The sequence below is a fragment of the Alligator sinensis genome, unplaced genomic scaffold, assembly GCF_000455745.1.
Source record: "Alligator sinensis unplaced genomic scaffold, ASM45574v1 scaffold1061_1, whole genome shotgun sequence".
Taxonomy (NCBI): Eukaryota; Metazoa; Chordata; order Crocodylia; family Alligatoridae; genus Alligator; species Alligator sinensis.
Window position 1 is genome coordinate 95,567 of NW_005843066.1, and position 19,033 is coordinate 114,599.

At 42.3% G+C, this 19,033-nt stretch overlaps 1 protein-coding gene across 1 annotated transcript in view; it reads left to right on the forward strand.

Moving 5' to 3' along the window:
* LOC102372858 (cadherin EGF LAG seven-pass G-type receptor 1) overlaps nt 1–19,033 on the forward strand; it is a 176,585-nt gene that overhangs the window by 40,181 nt on the left and 117,371 nt on the right. Inside the window, exons 3-4 of the mRNA XM_025193545.1 lie at nt 9,881–10,103; nt 16,559–16,674. Coding sequence (XP_025049330.1) covers nt 9,881–10,103; nt 16,559–16,674 — 339 coding nt within the window. The remainder of the gene's footprint in view (nt 1–9,880; nt 10,104–16,558; nt 16,675–19,033) is intronic.

Here is a 19,033-nt window from a genome sequence, read left to right on the forward strand (position 1 = left end):
ACACAGCCCATGCTCTAGAACCCCCTGGCTTCTGGCTTGAACCATTGCAGGCATGTGGCTGCATTTCCTGAATCAAAAGTGAATGCCTGTTCTTTTGCTTATTGGTTCAATCTTTGCAGTTTAGACTAACCTGCAAAGACTGAATCAATTCAGCCTTGGGCTTTTTGACTTTTTGTACTTAGCCTATGGGAGCAGCAGCAGCCAGGGACATTTTTAAGTCCCCGTGTCAGGTAAGAATCCTGTGCCCTGTCTACTCCCATTCCCCCCCTCCCCTCCTACATGCTCCCTTTGCTGATCCCAGGGCAGGGGGACCTACAGAGCCATTCTTTCCCCATTCCACTATTGAGTGTGGAGGAGAAGGCAGGGGGCGTCTAACCTACTTCAGCAATGTAAAAAAAGGGTCCCTGGCTGTTGCTCCTGCTGCGTGGTTTGAAAGGGTGTTACCACACCCCCTCTGGATCTTCCCCTACCTTCATCTGTAAAGTGAACTAGAGGAGACCCATTCGCTAGGGACAGACATTACACATAAACTAGTTTAAGTGATCAGAAACTGGTTTAAACCTGTAACAGAACAAATGTTCAGTGCACATAAACCAGTTTGAAAATGGCTGAAACTGGTTTGAGATAAACTTGATTGAATGTAGTATCAGACTTAACTGATTTGGGTCAAACCAGTTTATGCAATGACTGTCCCCCGAGCTGGTTTAAAATTAACTAGTCTCCCCCAGCATGCCGGCAGGAAAAAGCCTGGGATGGTACAGGCAGATATCCCTAATCAGAGGTCCTGCCAGGGCCTGGCTACGTGCAACTCAGCCCAGCTCCCTGCAGAAGCGAAGGGAGGGCTGCTCTAGCACCTCCCCCGCCCAGCTTATAGCCTGAGCCACTGCAGGCATGTGCCTGAATTTCCTCAGTCCAGAGAGAATGTCTGTCCAGTTCCAAACCAGTTCAACCTAGCGAGGTTAAACTAACCTGCAAAGATAGAATCAATTCAGGCTCAGGCTTTTTGAATGTCTGCCCCTAGCCTTTGGAAAGTTTTTTCTCAGATGTCTTGTGGAGACATTTTGACTGAGAGTATACAGAATAGGAAGTCCCGATCTAGCATTTTTACACAGCCTGCACTCCAAGCTGTGAGCAGGTGTTCATGAAGATAAGTGGTGCCTGATTCTATCTCATGAGGAGCTCTGCTCTGTAGTCCTGTTTCCTCACTACTGCCTTTGAGTGTGCATGCGATTGTGTTTTGCCGTGTGATGCTACAGAAAAACAGTCAGCTCCTGGTATTGCTAAATCCAAGAGTTGAAAAGGAACAAGTCATCCTCAACTCCAGGAATGTATCAAAAGATTAAATTAAAAATAATGAGACATTCTTAAAAATATAGTGTGGGGTGGGGGTTTTTTTCCTTTGCTTCTGGTTTCTGAACCCTGAGGATAAACTGGGACTTAAAATAACATTGAGTGTTGTGAGACTTGTGATAAAATCCTGGACTTGGCAGCACTGTTCATGTTTACACCACTGCTAATCCCATTGCTGGAATACAGGTACAGATCTTTCTAGTGTAGACAAAACCTACATTGTTTTGAGTCAGGAACTTTCGACCTTTGACAAACATGGAAGGCAGAATATGTTGCACCCTAAGGACCATATCATAGCCTCAGTTTGCGCGCATAGTACCCATTGAGGCTGCACAAGGGAATTAAGGGCATTATGCACCCCTTAGGAAATATCAAGATGAATCATATTATTTTGTGGACTTGTTCATAATTTCTTCAGTACGTAAACTAATTTATTTCTCCAGCAAATGTGCCCCAGATATCATAGAATCATAGAAGTAGGGTCGGAAGGGACCTTGTAGATTTTCAAGTCCGACCCCCTGCCTGGGCAGGAGGGAACCTAGCCGCCCTAACTGTGAAGTAGTTCTTACGGATGTCTAATCTAAACCTACTCTCCAACAACTTGTGGCCGTTATTCCTTGTTATCCCGGGGGGCGCTAGGGGAAACAAGGTCTCCCCCAAGCCCTTCTGGTCCCCCCCTAGTGAGTTTATAGACGGTCACAAGGTCCCCCCTCAGCCTTCTCTTGTGAAGGCTGAACAGGTTCAGGTCCCGTAGCCTGTCATTGTAGGGTCTGCCCTGCTATCCCCGGAACATGCGGGTGGCCCTCCTCTGGACCCTCTCAATGTTGTCCACATCCCTCTTGAAGTGGGGTGCCCAGAACTGGACAGAGTACTCCAGCTGTGGCCTGACCAGTGTCGCATAGAGGGGGAGGATCACCTCCTTGGCCCTACTTGAGATGCACCTGTGGATGCACGATAGGGTCCGGTTAGCCCTGCCAACCGTGACCTCGCACTGTCGGCCCATGTTCAGCTTGGAGTCAATGATGACTCCAAGATCCCTTTCTGCCTCGGTGCTCTCAAGAAGGGAGTTTCCCATCTTATAAGTGTGCTGCTGGTTACTACTGCCCAAGTGCAGCACCCTGCACTTGTCCGTATTGAAACGCATCCTGATATCTTTAATCCCATCAGTATTATTATTTATTTTAAATTACTCCCTCTCAATTGAGTGGGGGGAAAATCAATCCCAAATCATCCCTCCCTGCAGTTTGCTTTTTGTTTTGTTTATTATACTGTGAGAGAAAGTGGAAAATGGCATGTCTCTGCCTTCCTTAGGTCTGTATTATGTTTACCAAGTCTCTGTATAGTTGAGGTGAGAAGAAGTGTGTTCCAGCAGCTACTCATGGAAGTACAAGCACAACTCCTCTGGGTTCTCAGGGGACCTCTGAGCATTTCTGCAGGGTACAGTGAGAGTTACCTCTTGTGCTTATCCAGCTCTTGTTTGCATGGGGACAAACTGGAAGATGGCCCCAGTCATGGCCTTACTCTTGCCCAGATGTTTCGGGACATTTTCATCACTGACTTCCCACTTCATGTCTGTTACAAGTGCAAAAGACTGCAGTTGCACCTCGGTACAGGACCCAGTTACAAGAAGAGGGAAACTTTATTCCTGTCTACCATCTATATGTGTATGTAAATGAATCTTCTCTTCATACTAGTGGCTTCTCTTCTAGCATCTTACAGTGATATTGAAGATATGCCCACATACAAAGTGACTGCAGCCCATGGTTCATGGGTTTGGACAAGATGTTTTTGGGCAGAGTCTATGATAAGCAGCAGAGACTCTGTGTAAGTACACATGGAGAATAAAGTGAAGCAGGCTATTGGGCAGGGACAGAAGGTGGATTTAGGGGTTTCCAGGAAATGAGAGAGAAGAAAACATGGAGTGGGAGCAGAGGAGAGTATTAGGGTTGAATGGACCTCTTGGCAGGTTCCCACAATGGTGGCAGCTCTGAGAAGCCAAGGAGAAAGCTTGCTTTTGCCAGGGTGCTTGAGGCTAGATTTTGACTGACAGGGCTAAGTATGGACAGTCAAAAAGCCCAAGGCTGAATCAGTTCAATCTTTGCAGGTTAGACTAAACTGCATAGATTGAACAGATTAGCAAATGAACAGACATTCACTTTTGATTCTGGAAATGCAGCCACATACCTGCAGTGGCCCAGGCTAGAAGCTTGTTGGGGAGGGGGCACTAGAGCACACTTCCCTGCTCGGCTGGAGCAGACAGCTTGGGTCAAGGCAAGCCAGCCCACCTTTTGGGGGGTGGGGGTTGTAGGGGAGGTGAAAAGCATCCTGGGATGCTGGGGGCCTGTGAGTTAACTTGAATCTGGAGGGGATTTTGGACAGAAGTTCAATAAACTTTTTTTAACCTAAAACAGTTAAGTCTGATATTACATCCATAGTTTCATAGTTTCATAGTTGGTAGGGTCAGAAGGGACCTGAGCAGATCATCAAGTCCAACCTCCTGCCATGGCAGGAAAGAGTACTGGGGTAAAACGACCTCAGCAAGGTGTTCATCTAGCCTCCTCTTAGTCCCCCAGGGTAGGAGCCAGTGCCACTTCTCTTGGCAGTTGGCTCCAGATCCTAGCCGCCCTGACAGTGAAGTAGCACCTCCTGATATCTAGTCTGAATCTACCCTCTGCCAGCTTGTGACTGTTATTTCTAGTCACTTCTGGTAGTGCTCAGGGGAACAGGGACTCCCCCAATGCCTGCTGGTCCCCTCTGACTAGTTTGTAAATGGCCACTAGATCCCCCCCTCAGCCTTCTCTTGTGGAGGCTGAACAGGTTCAGGTCCCTTAGCCTCTCCTTGTAGGGCCTGCCCTGTTGCCCCCTGATCATGCAAGTGGCCCTCCTCTGGACCCTCTCCATGTTGTCCACATCCCTCCTGAAGTGCGGCGCCCAGAACTGGATGCAGTACTCCAATTGTGGCCTGACCAGTGCCGCGTAGAGGGGGAACATCACCTCCTTGGACCTGCTTGAGATGCATCTGTGGATGCATGACAAGGTACAGTTGGCCTTCCTGACTGCGTCCCCACACTGTTGGCCCATGTTCATTTTGGGATCAATAATAATTCCAAGATACTTTTCTGCCTCTGCACTGACGAGAAGGAAGTTCCCCAGCCTGTAGGTGTGCTGCTGGTTCTTCCTCCCCAGGTGCAGTACCCTGCACTTGTAAGTGTTGAAACCCATCCTGTTCTCATCCGCCCACCCCTGTAACTTGTCTAGGTCCGATTGCAGCCTATTCCTCCCTTCTAGCGTGCCCACTTCTCCCCACATCTTAGTGTCATCTGCGAATTTGAACAGGGTGCTTTTTACCCCCTCGTCCAAGTCGCTGATGAAGATGTTGAACAGTGCGGGCCCGAGGACCGAACCCTGGGGGACCCCACTGCCCACATCCCTCCAGGTTAAATAGGACACATCCACCACCACTCTCTGGGTGTGGCCCTCCAGCCAACTAGTGACCCATTTGACTGTGTAGGTGTCAACGCCACAGTCCCCTAGTTTTTTAATGAGAATGGTGTGAGAGACAGTGTCAAAGGCCTTCCTAAAGTCCAGAAATACTATGTCCACTGCGACACCTGTGTCTAAGGATTTTGTGACCTGGTCATAGAAGGCCACCAGGTTGGTCTGACAGGATCTGCCTCTAATGAACCCATGTTGTTGCCCCTAAGCATAATCTCCCCTGCTGGCCCCTCGTGGACCTGCACCATGATGAATCCATCTAGGTTTATCTTAAACTAGTTTCAGTCATTTTGAAAGTGGTTTATGTGCACTGAATTTCTGTTGTGTTACCGATTTGAAGCGTTTTCTGATCACTTGTACCAGCTTGTGTGCAATTTGTGTTCCTAGCCCAGAAGCACTGACATTTTTCAGGGGCTGCCAATTTCCTTTAAAAGCATCAGAAAGCAGAGAAAAAGTAAAAAGCCTCATAAATTTATTCTTTTAGACTGTCTCATGAATTTTAAACCAATCTCATGATTTTTGGCATTTTGTTCTCATGATTTTCAATATCTCATGATTTTTTGGCAGGATTTCTGGCAATTGTGCTTAATTATTTTTGGCTTTCACAATCCTCAGTTGTCTGGCAGCTTCTACACTCAGTAACAATGCATCGTCTACTTCATCCCCAATGTTTTGGTTACTTTTTTTAGCTCATTACTATATTTGTCATTCTACTACCTGTTAGTCTCAGTAAAGCTATGAATTTGCCCCTGTCTCTTATCCCCAGTGCAGAGCTCAGGGCATAGTAAGCACTCAGTCTGTGCTGGAAATGAATGGAGAATATGAAGTAGACATCTGAAGAGTAGGTCATAGAGGAAAAATTTCCTTGCACAGGTTGCAACTTACATTCTCTTTGTTCATTTTGTTGGATGAGGTTTTATGTGCCTCTACTAAGTCTCACTCAATTCTAAACAGGTACCAACAGGATGAGATCTGCTAGAACAATCAGTTTCCTTGCTTACTGTAACTGTACACCAAGTCCTGGCAGTGGCTGTTCACACAGTCTATCAATGTTTAATGTGGAAGCCTGATGAGATTCTAATGGAATCCTAATCTTTTTTTGAGTGCTATATAGAATGTTAAGATCCTGCTTTAGAGATTCGATTGCTAAGTTATCTGAGAGTTGCTGTTACTTTGGCTTTCTTCCAAGTAATACAGATATCCGAAGGAGTGAAGATTTCATATTATTGGAGGAGATTTTTACAAATGTATTGTTCTGGGAAATATGTAATGCTCTTTTAAGTTTTAAATAAAAAACTTTTCCTTTACATATTTTATGCATTCTTTCTCTATTTATCACCATTACAGTTTTTCAGAATGCTTGCTAAGGAGGAAGGATAATTTCATATGATGGTTAAGCTATCAAGAAAATTTGCATGTTCATGATTGATTCTTCTTCAGGACAGGTGGTTAATGGAGATCGTATTTTCAAAAAATGTTGGTGCCCTATTTCTTGTTGTTCCTCCCTTTCCATTAAAGAAAGAATTTATCTCTCTTTAGACCATCAGTTTCACTTAGGAAAGTGTTTGAGCCCAGGTGAAAGTGTTGGAGCCCAAGTGAATGATTAATATATCCAAAGCGTACTGGAAAAAAAACCCATGTAGCAGGCAGTTCAGTGCAGACCTGCAGATTCTTGCTAACTCTTGTTTAGCCTAGCCAGGTTAGACTAAACTGCAAAGATTGAATCGATTCAGGCTTTTTTAATGTTTGTCCCTAGACATAATGTGCCCACTGCAATGGTAGCAGTGTACCTTAGTATTCTACTGTCCTTTAAAAGATGTTTTAAATGTTGTCAAAAATATATTTAATATCTATTCAGAAAAAATAGACAAATTGAAGAGACACATTTTAGGCTTATTTACTTGTCAAGACATATCAGGTGTTCTGAGAACAATGTTTGCAGTGCTTTCTTGAGTGGGTACTTAGAAGGTCCAAGAATGCAGTTATTAAATAATTCAGAAGGAATTATAAGTAACAGAAGTCACCAAGTTTCTTTGGAGATATTAGATAAGGGGAATATTTTTCTTTGAAAATTAATGCTAATTTTGAATCATTGCAGATTTTTCAATTAAAAAAGATTTCAATAGATTTCGTCTGTATATTTATAACATGACATTCAACATCAAAGAATATATGTCATATACTATTCTCATTTATGGTAGAGATTAATGTGAGGTACTGTAATTTTATTAACTGGGTAATGCTCTATGTATATGAATATGTTGCTAAATATAATTTTAACTGAATTGCAAAATTATTTTTTCCAATATATAAATGAAACCATAATAAAGGTAAATCAATACAGCAAAAGCTCTGTTATCCGGCACCCGTGGGAAATGGGGGGTGCTGAATAACGAAATATGCCGGTTATCTGAGAGGCCTGAAGAGGTGTCTTTGCCTGTTTGGCCTGCTCTTCCTCCCAGGCATCAGTGTGCCAGGAGACAGGAAAAGGGGCCCCTGCTCAGGCTGCTTTGCCCTGGGCCGTGGGGGCTTGATGAAACTGGAAGTGCCACAGTGGGCACTTCCGGTTTTGCTTTTGCTACATCAACCAGCATTGCCAGTTGATGGAGCATGCCAGTTGCTGAAGTGCAGGATAACGTGACTTTTACTGTAAAACTCCTTTGTGAACTTTGAATGGTTTTACAGTTGTACATTATAAACTGAAATTATTTTTGTATCTCAACTAATAATCTGTTGAGCCTGTAAACTCTTGCAGTTTGGAAGAATTAATATAGAACAATTAAATGAGTTCAGCTTGAGAAGGCACTGTATTGCCATGGTATTCCATCAACATGCTAGAGTGGAAAAAATCCCTCCTGTTTTTCAATGTCATGTCTTTTTTTCTTTTGTGTGTTCAGGTCTGTGCCTTGTTTGCTTTTGTCAATGGTTTTGGTCTCTTTTCAGCAAGCCTCAAGGATTCCATTCCATTCACAGTTGTAGATTTATATCACTAAATATCCTACTACTTTATAAATAGGACAAGCCTGTGCTTAGTCTTTTATGTAGGAAATATGTCATTCTAATTCTTGAAGAGTTTAGGTACACAGAAGGGGGGTTGTTTGAGTTGTCCTGGATTGTTGGGATGCAGAGCGATTGATTCTGGTTATAGAGCAAACATATTCCTTAGCATCTTTTTAACAAATGTGCTTGTTTTACATTGTGTCCCTTCATATTCAACACACTGCCGGTGGATTTTTTTCCCCTAAAACCGCAATTTATAGCACTTCCTTGTGAGGGGAAGCATGTTACACATCGTTGTAATCTGTATGACCTCTTTGCTATGTTAATATTGGGCATCCCTAAAAATAATCTTGCCTGAATTGATACGTAGTGGTGGTATTGGGAAATACGAAGGGATTTTCCATCTTTTTGTCATAGTGATAAAATGTGATAAAATATGAATTTAGGAACATAAATCCTGATACAGGAAAGCATATAACTTGTGTTTAACTCTAAGCACATGCTTAAAGAGCTTTGCTAATTGAGAGTTTCTGGTTTTGTGTAAAATATTTGTTATCAGAGATACTTCATTGTCCCTGCATGCCTTGCAACATGCACTTTTCCATTTCATTGTTCCCAAATAGACATCTGCAGATGCCTATTTTATCTGGTTATAATAAAAAACGCAGAACTAAATTCAAACTTGAGTGTAGACCATTAAAGTTGTACCCAATACAAGTATGAATTTGGGTGACAGTAATAATGGAATTGTCGGATGCTACTGTATTTCACATCTGTGGGAGAGACATAATTCCTTAAATATCATTTTGACTTCGCTAAGAATGCACTCATAAAGTTTTCATCATGATTGAAGTCATGTAGCTATATAAACCCACAACTGGTAATTATGCAAATATTATAGTGCTGGAAATATCCTTTTTTAGCTGTATTGTGCCACACAGTTTTGCTCTACGTTTAGTTGTCTGGTAGTATTTCTCAGATTAATTTAATTGAATTGTGTTCTGTTTACATAAACCATTTTTCATCCCTATCTGGGTTACTGCAATAAAACATAATAGTGACAGTTACCTCACAAGCCACATTCGGTACACAAATGTTAAATAATTACCACACAAATTAGTGCTTTGTAGGAAGAAAATTTTGCAGCAGATATTGCCTTTGCACCCTGCAAAGTCTGCAGAGGCTAAGGGACTCATGAACAGGTCAGGTCCTATATATAGTCCTTGTAAGCTACAAAATCAAAAGTCAGTTTTGAAAAAGACAACTCTTGTTGTAATACATGAGCAATGGTAGGTGAAGGTTAATGCTGCACTTACAAATTTACCTTTGGTGCAAACAGGCTTCACTTTTTGAGTGCTTAAGCTTAACAAATCTTAATATATTTGAATGGTATAAAATTATAACATTTGAGGATGAAAACTTCAGTAGTCTTTAATTGAGATACATAACTCCTAACAACTTTAATGATGGTGGAAGACTAACTAAACGATAAGCATTCACTAGATACTTCTGAAAAAAATGGAAACAATCTATACGTCATCCGCATTCTGTGCATTCTTTTATAAATGCACACACCTTACTCTGTCAGTGACATTTCCACTAAAACAGAATTCCAGTCGAGAGGAAATTCACACACGTCTGTTCACTCAATTTCCAGTGAAATGCTGGAACAATTTATGTACACTTAAATTGATAGGAAGTATATAGGATTTTAGTGATACTGTCATCCCTTTTCTGGTATATATACTTATCATCATTCTAGGCTGAAAGTAGATTAGAAATCTAAAAATTAGTGCCAACTTTGTTAACTATTTGAAAAAGAGTCATTCAGGAAATAATATCCAGAACTACGATCAGTTTTAAAATTTAAAACATAACGTGGCATACACAATGTATAGCTGCTTAGCTCGATTACAGAAATGTGAATGTAAATGAGGTTTAATAGAAAAACTCTATCAGTCTCTGGCAGCTTGTTACTTAATTAGAACCCAGTGTCATGTGTTTCATGCCTGACATTTGTTTCTCTCTTTTCCAGGAGAGTACTGTGAAGTGAATGCTCGCTCAGGCCGCTGCGCACCAGGAGTATGTAAAAACGGAGGAACCTGTGTTAACCTGCTGGTAGGAGGTTTCAAATGCGAGTGCCCTCCAGGAGAGTACGAAAGACCTTACTGTGAAATGACAACACGAAGCTTCCCCCCCCAGTCATTCGTTACCTTCAAGGGGTTAAGGCAGCGCTTCCATTTCACAGTTTCCCTCATGTAAGTTAATCCCCTTCTTTCTTAAGACCAGAGGATTTGAGTCCAAATCTGTGATCTCTCTTTGATTTGGGTTCAGGTAGAGCAGGGCTGTCCAACTTCTGGGAGGCCAGGGAATGCACACATGTTGTGAAGGCCACATGCTGTGAGGGAAGCATAAATCCCATTCCTTCCTCCCCTCTTTCACCCCGCTATTACTGCCACATGGGCAGCAGGTTTGTTGGGCTTCTTCCCACCATGCTGTCCTGCCCCAGAGACCATGGCCACTGTGGCTTCAGGAGTACTGGGGCAAAGTGGTGGCTGGGTGGGAGTCTGCAGGCCATGCATACACCCGCTCATGGGTCAGATGCAGCCCACAGGCCATCAGTTGAACAGCCCCGAGGGTAGGTGCATACTGAAGTGCACTGAGTTAAACGTGTCTGACAGAACTGCCATTGATTCCTATGGTAGATGTAGCATGAACATGTTCTTTGGCATTTTTCTTCAATAATCCAATACTATTTAATACCCAAATTGCATTTAAATCCTGCCCTGCTAATCATGTGAAGCTATGTGAAATGCTGTTGGCATTCCTTTTATATATTTAGTTTATTTATGCATTTATTTGATTCATATGCTGCTCTTCTCAACAAAGACTCATGGCAGCTTATAGGAAGGGAATAAAATAACTTATAAAAGCAACAGGAATATTAAAAAATATATATAAAATAACCTCATTCCCCCAACAGTAGCCCAGCTTAGCCTTGCTTGCTAAATTCTTGATCAGAGAGGAAAGTCTTAAAGCACTTCTAGAAGATGTCTAGGCTCAGGTTCTGGCAAGCCTTAAGGAGAAAGAAGTTCCAGAGCCGAGGAGTGACTACCGAGAATGACTTCCATGTGTGTTCACAACTATCTTATTACAGTGTTCAGTAGAAAGTAGTATTTTTTGTCTGCATGTGTAGTTTTTCCTACTGAAGTTTCACAAAACCTTGTATTTGAATATAGATAAGGGATGAATTGTAGCCCTTATGGTTTAGGAGAGAGCAGATGTGCCAGAAGTGTCCAGAGAAAAGGCAAGAAGGAGCTTGTAGGAGGAAAGCATCTCCAATGTGCAGCCAGTAGAGACATGCCTGGCATGTCCTGCAGCAGCATGTCTCACATTTGATCTGGCTAGATGCCTGCCAAGCAATTGCTGCCCACATTTAGATCTGTGGTGGGTACAGTCAGCAAGCTGTGATTGCCCGGTTCCTTATCCCCTGTCATCGCTCCTGGCCTCAAATAAGGGCATTTGAATAGCACAGGGATATGGTGGGAGGTTGGGGCTCCACAAAACCCATTGCTCGTCTCAGGCTGCATTAACTATGTAACACAATCCCTGCAGATTTTGACCAGGGAGATAATGGCCAGTTGTTAGGTGTCTACTTCCAGACTACCCTTTCATTGAGTCAGAATGTAGAGTCATCTGGGCTGCTTGCAGATGTGAAAAAAAAAGAAGTGTTTTAATTTAAACTTGGCATGCTCCCGTGCCAAGCCCAGCACATGCCCAGAAGAGGCAGTACATTAGTTTGACTCAGCTTTGCAGCATCTGTATAGATTGGGAATTTTAGTGGGGCTTTTTTGGCACTTTTATCTAATGGCTGTTTGAATCAGCTTTAGATAAAAATGCCGAAAAGGCCTGCTGAAGCACCCAGTCTGTCCAGATGCTGCAGAGCTGGGTTGAAAGTAACATGCTTCTTCCTGTAAAGCAATTTGTTTTATTTTTTCATGTCTGCAAACAGCCTTAGGCTCTGTGAGTGCCAAAGACTGGCAGAATTATATTTTGGAAGAGACTGTATCTGTTTTTGCAAGGAAATGGTGTTCCCATGAATGGAGGGTGGAAATTCTCCCCTTTTTTATTGTGCCCCAAATAATTATTCTGCAGATAAGGCAACTACTTCTGTCCCTTCAGTCTCTTAGTATATGTTTTCTTTAGATGGAATAAGAGATCAAGGCTAGGTGAGGCTTAACTAAACCAATGTTACCCAATTTGTAAATGCAGCTTTTTTCTAATGAAGGTGCAGCCTGGAATCTTTTACTGATTTAGCTGGTTGAAGTTGACCCTTGGTTTCTAAAATTGACTTTGACCAGGAACATCACAGGAAAGTGCACTACCCTGTTAGGACACCAGGAAAAGGTTTAGGGTTAGTTAATATATACAAAAGAAGAAATAGCAATTAGCATTGGATGTTTGCCTACCTTAGGAAAAGGGGTCAGGATTAGTTAAGGTTTTAGTGCAGATCAATCAGTTTTGCTAATCTAAGCAAATCCTAGAAACACAGCTTGTTGCTTTACACCCAAATGTGGCCCTGCTGCTCCTTTGCAGGATGTTTTCATTTTACCTTTCTTCTGCCTTAACGTTGTGGTGGTCAAAAATTCAATAGAGCCTTGTAAGTGTAGTTAAATCAACATGTGTAGATACAATATATACAATTTGCCAAGTTCTTGAGATAAAGGGGCCTGTGTGTGAAGGTTCCACATATAAAGTAGTGCATTTACATGAGGTCCCCTCCTTCCGCAGCATGGAGAAAAAAGCCCTTCATGTTATATTTGCATACAAGGAAACCCCGCCCCTCCATTAAATATGTTGTCTATCATTAAACTGCTGCCAGAAGCAGCATGTGCTCAGTAATAGAAACTAACTATGAAGTTTTTTGTCTGTAAAACACATGGCCAATATTGGGCAAACACATTGATGGGAACCTTCCACAAGGCTTGGTTGGTGCAGCCCATCCAAATAAACTATAGTGTCCATTGCACTTAGCCCCCTCAGTGCCAACTCTTAGATTTGAGTAAATATGGTACTATGCATTGGTTTTGATCAAAACTGATCATACGGCATGGTAAGAAAGTTTCCAAACATCCCTGAAAAACAAGGGAAAGCTGAGAGATGAAAGGATTTAACCTGTCAGATCCATATTCAGTGTAAATGAAGGAGTGTTCTATGGTCTCTGCCAACGTGGTTCTTGTTCTGTGAGAGGCCTCTCCCAGCCGGGCTTTTAGGAAGGGACCCTTGTAGTGTAGGGTGCTTTTGCTTAGTATAGTTCCAACTCACTTTGTGGGAACTTTCTGGGAAACAACAAACTAGCCCAGTAGTTTTCACATCAGGGAGCTATGTCAAAATCTTAAAGACCTCTATAATGGTGATTCTTAAATTTTTTAGCCTCAGCGCACCCCTTTCTCAGTTTCAGGAACCTAGTAGCACCCTTTTGGGAAACACTGAGTTAAAATTTAGGTACTGGAAGGTGAGGATGGCAGGGGCAGGACCTCACCCTACTGTGTCCTCCCTGCCCCTGGTCTGTACCTAAAGGCTAATAGCCAACAGAACTGACATTCAAGTTTTCAATTGGGAAAGGCAGGGAGAGGCCTGTACTGATACAGGCCAGTAGGCAGGGGGTGCTGGAGCATGCATCTCAGTCTGCTGACCATTGTCAGCCCAGCCAAGTATACCCAACCCTCTGCTGTCCTCCCACAGGGGGTTAAGGAGCCCCCTGTCTGGGTGCTGGCCCACCTTGGGGGAGCTCTCCCCCTGCCTGGGTTCCTCAGCCTTGGCAGCCCTGGGTTGCTGAGTGGTATTTCCACCCTTCTCCTTTCTGGGTATGATTGCTGCCACAGGATGGAGGGAGAAGGAGTCCTCCTGGCTGGGTGCCTGCCCAAGCAGCCCAGTGTGGGGGCACTGGGAAGCCCTCACCTTGCAGGGCTTTCCCTCACCCCCGCCCAGGGTGCCCCAGCCAGGGGCAGCCCCAGGGAGCTGAGGGGAATTATTCCCCTCCCGAAGCCCAGAGCTGCTTGCTTGAGCCCCTGCAAGTCTTAGGCATAGCCCAGGGCCGCCTTCGGGAGCAGAGGGAAATTCTTCCACGCTCCTGCACTAGGTCTGCCTTGCAGCAACTGAGGCAAAACCATCTGTGGAGGAGCAGGAGAATTTTCCTTCCCTCCCTTAGGCTGCCTGAGACTCACAGGGGCTGAGGCAAGCAGCTCTGGGGTTCGGGAAGGGACGAATTCCCCTTGGCTCCTGGGGCTGCCCTTGTCTGGGGGACCCTGGGCTGGGGTGATGGGAAGCCCCCCAGGGCAGGGGCTTGCTGGGTGCATGGGCAGGCACCTGGCTGGGAGGAGGACATCTCCCTCCCTCCTGTGTCAGCCACTGAAGCAATCAGCAGCTGGGAACGGGGTGGGGAAGCGCTGCTGAGGGATGCAAAGCTCCCATCACAAGGGCTTTCCCTCCCTATGGGCTGACAGATGCAGGATAAGGAGCAGAGGAGCGAAGCAGTCTCTACTTCACTGGAGCAAACAGCATAGCCCAGGGCTGCAAAGCAGTCTGGGATGCTGGGGGACTGTGAGTTAACTCAACCAGGAAGGGATCTGGGACAGAAGTTCCATAAACCAGTTTGACTTAAATCAGTTAAGTTTGATACTACATCCAGCCAGGTTTATTGTAAACCAGTTTTGGCCATTTTGAAAGTGGCTTATGTGCACTGAACTTCTGTTCTGTTACAGGTTAAAAACGAGTTTCCATTCACTTACACTGGTTTATGTCCCCAGCCAAAGAGGAAAGTGCTGCCTCCCCCCAAACCTTTCTACAGCTGCTCCTTTGGCGATTTGCATGCCAGAAGTTGGAGCCACATGCACCTGCAGCCCCTCCTGCTGGGCCCAGGAGCATGGGAACAACACGGTAAAAGTGCAGTCCTACATCTGCTCATCCACAAGCCCACCTGCATAAAGCAGAGTGTGTTTCTGGAAGCACAGAGGTGGCCAAGGCTTCTGGGAGGTGGGAAACAGCTGCAGGAACTGCTTGTCTGAGGTACACTGAGGCACCTCGACAGGAGAAAAAGCGATTCCTTTGCTTCTGGCATAGGGGCTGGGCACTTCCACAGCCTTTAGAGGGTATCACAGGACTAAGGGCCATGGCACCCTGCTTGAGAATCACTGGTCTAAAAGGTTCTACACTTTCTGCTAACTCAGCTAACTACATCTTTCTCTAGATCATATTTAGTGTCTTGGATGATGTAATATCTGGTCTTGTAGATTTGAGAGGTAACTTTTTATATTGGTTATTTCTTTGGTGTTTATTCTCCTTCAACACAGGTGGGGAAACTACTTGAGGATAATCAAGAATTAGAAGTTTGGCTAGACAAAGGATTTGCTGTTTCATATTTTGTGATTTAGGAGCATTCCTGTAATCCCACAGTGTCTAACATCCCTCAGCCTTAGATTCCTCCCAGAGCACAACGGGGGGGGTGGGGGGGGGTGTCTAGCTCATCCTTGTAACTAAAAACGGATTTTAAAAATAACCCATATGTTCACTGACTATGTTGCAAGTTAATGAGCATTCTCAGTGTTTAAATGGTTTGGAGCCTATAGGATATACACACACCATATGTTCTCACTAAGGGCAGATGCCATAGTGTTTCTAAGGAAAGGAAAGATAATTTAAAATCTCATGCTTATTTACCATAAACCCTCTTTGTCTGTGCTAAGCTTTGTTCTTCTATTTTGGGACACTTACCAGCTATGTCCTGCTCTTGCCACCACTATACATGCATTTTATCTATCTTGCCTCTCTTCAACAGTTCCTTCATTCACTCTTATGCAAAGGGATGTCATCAACTGGAAATTGTTTAGAATAAGTTATTTAAGGTGATTTATAAATTACATGTCCTGAGTTTACAAACAAAACAATAAGAGTCCTTCCCTAAAAAAAAATGTAGAAATTCCTTTTCCTCACCTGCTGAAATGTATCCAGCAAAGGACATTTTGTGACCCCCAAACCAGCAACACTAAATTGCCTGTATATCAGACAAGAAATGCAAATAATCATCAATGAAACAGTGAAACTGAATGCAGGAAATGAAAACAGACTGAAATATTTATTTCACATTAACACTCTCATTCAGCTAATTAATCATTTTGGCCTTACAGGAAAGCATATATCTGTTTTTAACCTCTTTTTTTCTTTACAGATGTTTTGTTAGAGCTGGTAGAATTGTTAATAAAAAATACAGGTTGTTTTCCAAAACATTTTGAAAACATTTCACAGGATTGTGTTGATTTTGAGAAAATGTTTTATATAAAACGTCAAAATTAATTATTTTGATGTTATTCTCAGGCTAAGGTTAAAATGTTTGCATTAAAATTTAATAATTTTGATTCATTTAGCTTTTATTTTTCTGCTGTTTTAAAATATGAATTTTAATATTACATTGTGTTTTTCTTCATGCATACATTATAAAATTATCAAAATGAGAGGCCTTAAATCATTTTTAGTATTCTTTCCTGGGAAATTTCCAAAATTTAAGTTAGTTTTAAAAGTATCATGCAGTTACAGTAGAGCTTTATGTAATGAGATCAGGTGACTGATGTGACATCATTTTTCAGAGTGATTTGATTGTACATTCTTCACTCTATAGTCATTCCATGAAAAATTTGTGTTCATCTGTGTGTCATAGGTTTGCAACCAGAGAAAGAAATGCTCTACTTCTTTACAATGGCCGTTTTAATGAAAAGCATGACTTTATTGCCCTAGAGATCATTGAAGAGCAAATCCAACTGACATTCTCTGCAGGTAAGGTGTTCCTTGACTATGTAGTCTGACATTTCTAAAGTTGTGAAGAGAATTACTTGTATTTTAAACCTATTTAAAGACTATGAAGTTTCTTTATTTCTTCATCAATTATTTTTACTACTGATGGATATTGTACTTCTGCATAGTTTTAATAATTTAACCAGATTTAATAATTTAGCTTTAATTTCTTGCATTCTTTAGCTTTTTATATTATGGTTTGGTATCCACAGCTTTTCAGTCATTGACCAATAACAACATGGGACACTTATCAAATCATTTTAATTTGCCACTGAAGACCAGACCCAAATCTCATCAAAATCAACTGAAAAACCTCCCTTGGTTTCAGTAGGAATAGATTGAGGCCCAAAAAAGTAAGACATTTTATCAGTCCCTTACTCCTTCGAGGTGAGCAAGAGAAAGGAGAATGCAGTCTTTTCAGGTTTATCAATAATTTAACATTTCTGTTACATGACTAAGTGGAAAGAAAGATTAAACAGCACTATGAACTTGAGAAGAGAACTTAAACGCTTCCAGTGTTACTAAATGTCAAGTTGCTGCTTGATACTTCTAATATAAAGAAATATATTTTGGGAGAGGTACTTTTTGGCAGGAACTATTTACCATAAGTAAAGCTTGCCAAGTATTCGGGCATTTATAGGTAGGGTGCATCATTCTTTCTTGTTAATAAATGTTCATCTGCCATTGTTAATGTAACTAATAATTCTTATAAATAGAGAGGATATTAGAATTCAGGTCCAACATAGTAACTATCTTGACAAAATGTGCGAAGAAACTAACAAGATGTTTCAGCTGCAACATTCTTTGTTATGGTAGTGGCACTCACTTTCATAGATAAGGAGCATAACAGTTATAAACCCAGTGAGTTTATAACTCTACAACAAAAGATTTAACAGCAGGCTGACAGCTGGCCTTGTAACCCATACTCACTTAAATAAGTGTTACCCTTATCTTTTTGTGATTAAATATTTTCATTGATTTTTATTTTTTTTAACTATGTGCCAGCAAAGCAATGTGGTATATGCTATGCATGTTATCCTAAAATAATACATCAAAGAGAGGAAAAAGTAACAGTGAGTCAGGGGAAAAGGATAGCCCTTTATTTTCCACTCAGTAAAACTCCTGTCAGTAGAATTCATTCATGCATTTTATAGCACCTCCACATGGCAGCAGCTAGTACTCCTCTAAGCAATAGGAAGAACCAAACTGAACATTCACTGCTAGGGATGGCTGGAAAACAAGGAACTAATTTTACAAACATTTTAAGGTTTAGGCATTTGGTTTAATTGTATATTGAGGAAAAAAACGAGACCTTGGGAAAATATTTTGTAAAAATAGTGGGGGGAAGACACAGAGGGCAAGTAGAGAGGCAGAGGGTATCCAGAAGAGCAAACAGATCAGGAATTCAGGGATTTACCTAGGAATTGGAAGGCCCAGGTTCAAGTTCCTGTTTTGTGTCATTTTGGAGCAGGAGGCAAGAGACAAAGTTCATACCTAAAGTACTGAGTTGTCGACTGTATCTTATATTCTGAGGTGGGTCTCTGTCTCCGCACTTGATCAGAAATTCAGTCCTAGATCTGATAAACTTTCCTGATGAAAGTTTCCTCAAAATGTATGTGTTTCCACAAAAAGTTTCAGTTTCAACATGTGGACATTTTCTGTTGAAAAAAGGATTTGTTGAAAAATGCCTAACCATCTGTCTTCATTGACACAACGGAAAATAAAACAGGCAATACATTGTTTATGGCCTGATTCAAAGCCCATTGAGGTAACTGAGACTTTTCACTGACTTGAAGAGGCTTCAGCTCAAGTTCTTAGTCAATATCTCACATCGCCATACTAGCTGATGAATAAGTTTAATACATTTGCCTGGAAGGAATTATTTTTAGCTTTTTTAAATCCAGCAGGACAGGTGACTAGTGGTTGATACAATGGTTTGATGATGATTTCCATCTGGGTAGTGAGGAATAAATGGCACTGGCTGTTTCCCTCAGGCAATTTCTTTGTTAAGATAAAGAAAAGAAATAGGAACAATGATCATGTAAGTGCTATGTTGAATGTGTGATGTTCTAAAACTATAGTCTGAGGAGTGCTACAATAGGTATTAGATGGGCAAATGTTTTTGCATATATTTGTATGTGGGTATATGAACATATACATGCAAATATAATCAGTAGCATAACATGGAGGGGGTGAGCAGGGCATGTGCCCAGTGCTGTCTAGGGAGTGGTATCAGAAGGACAGGGAGGGCATGCCTTGCCTCACCTTCCCTCCCTCACTGTGCCTACCCTTTCCAACTATGGCTTTAGTGGCAAAAAGATAGCATGAAAACTTCCCCCCT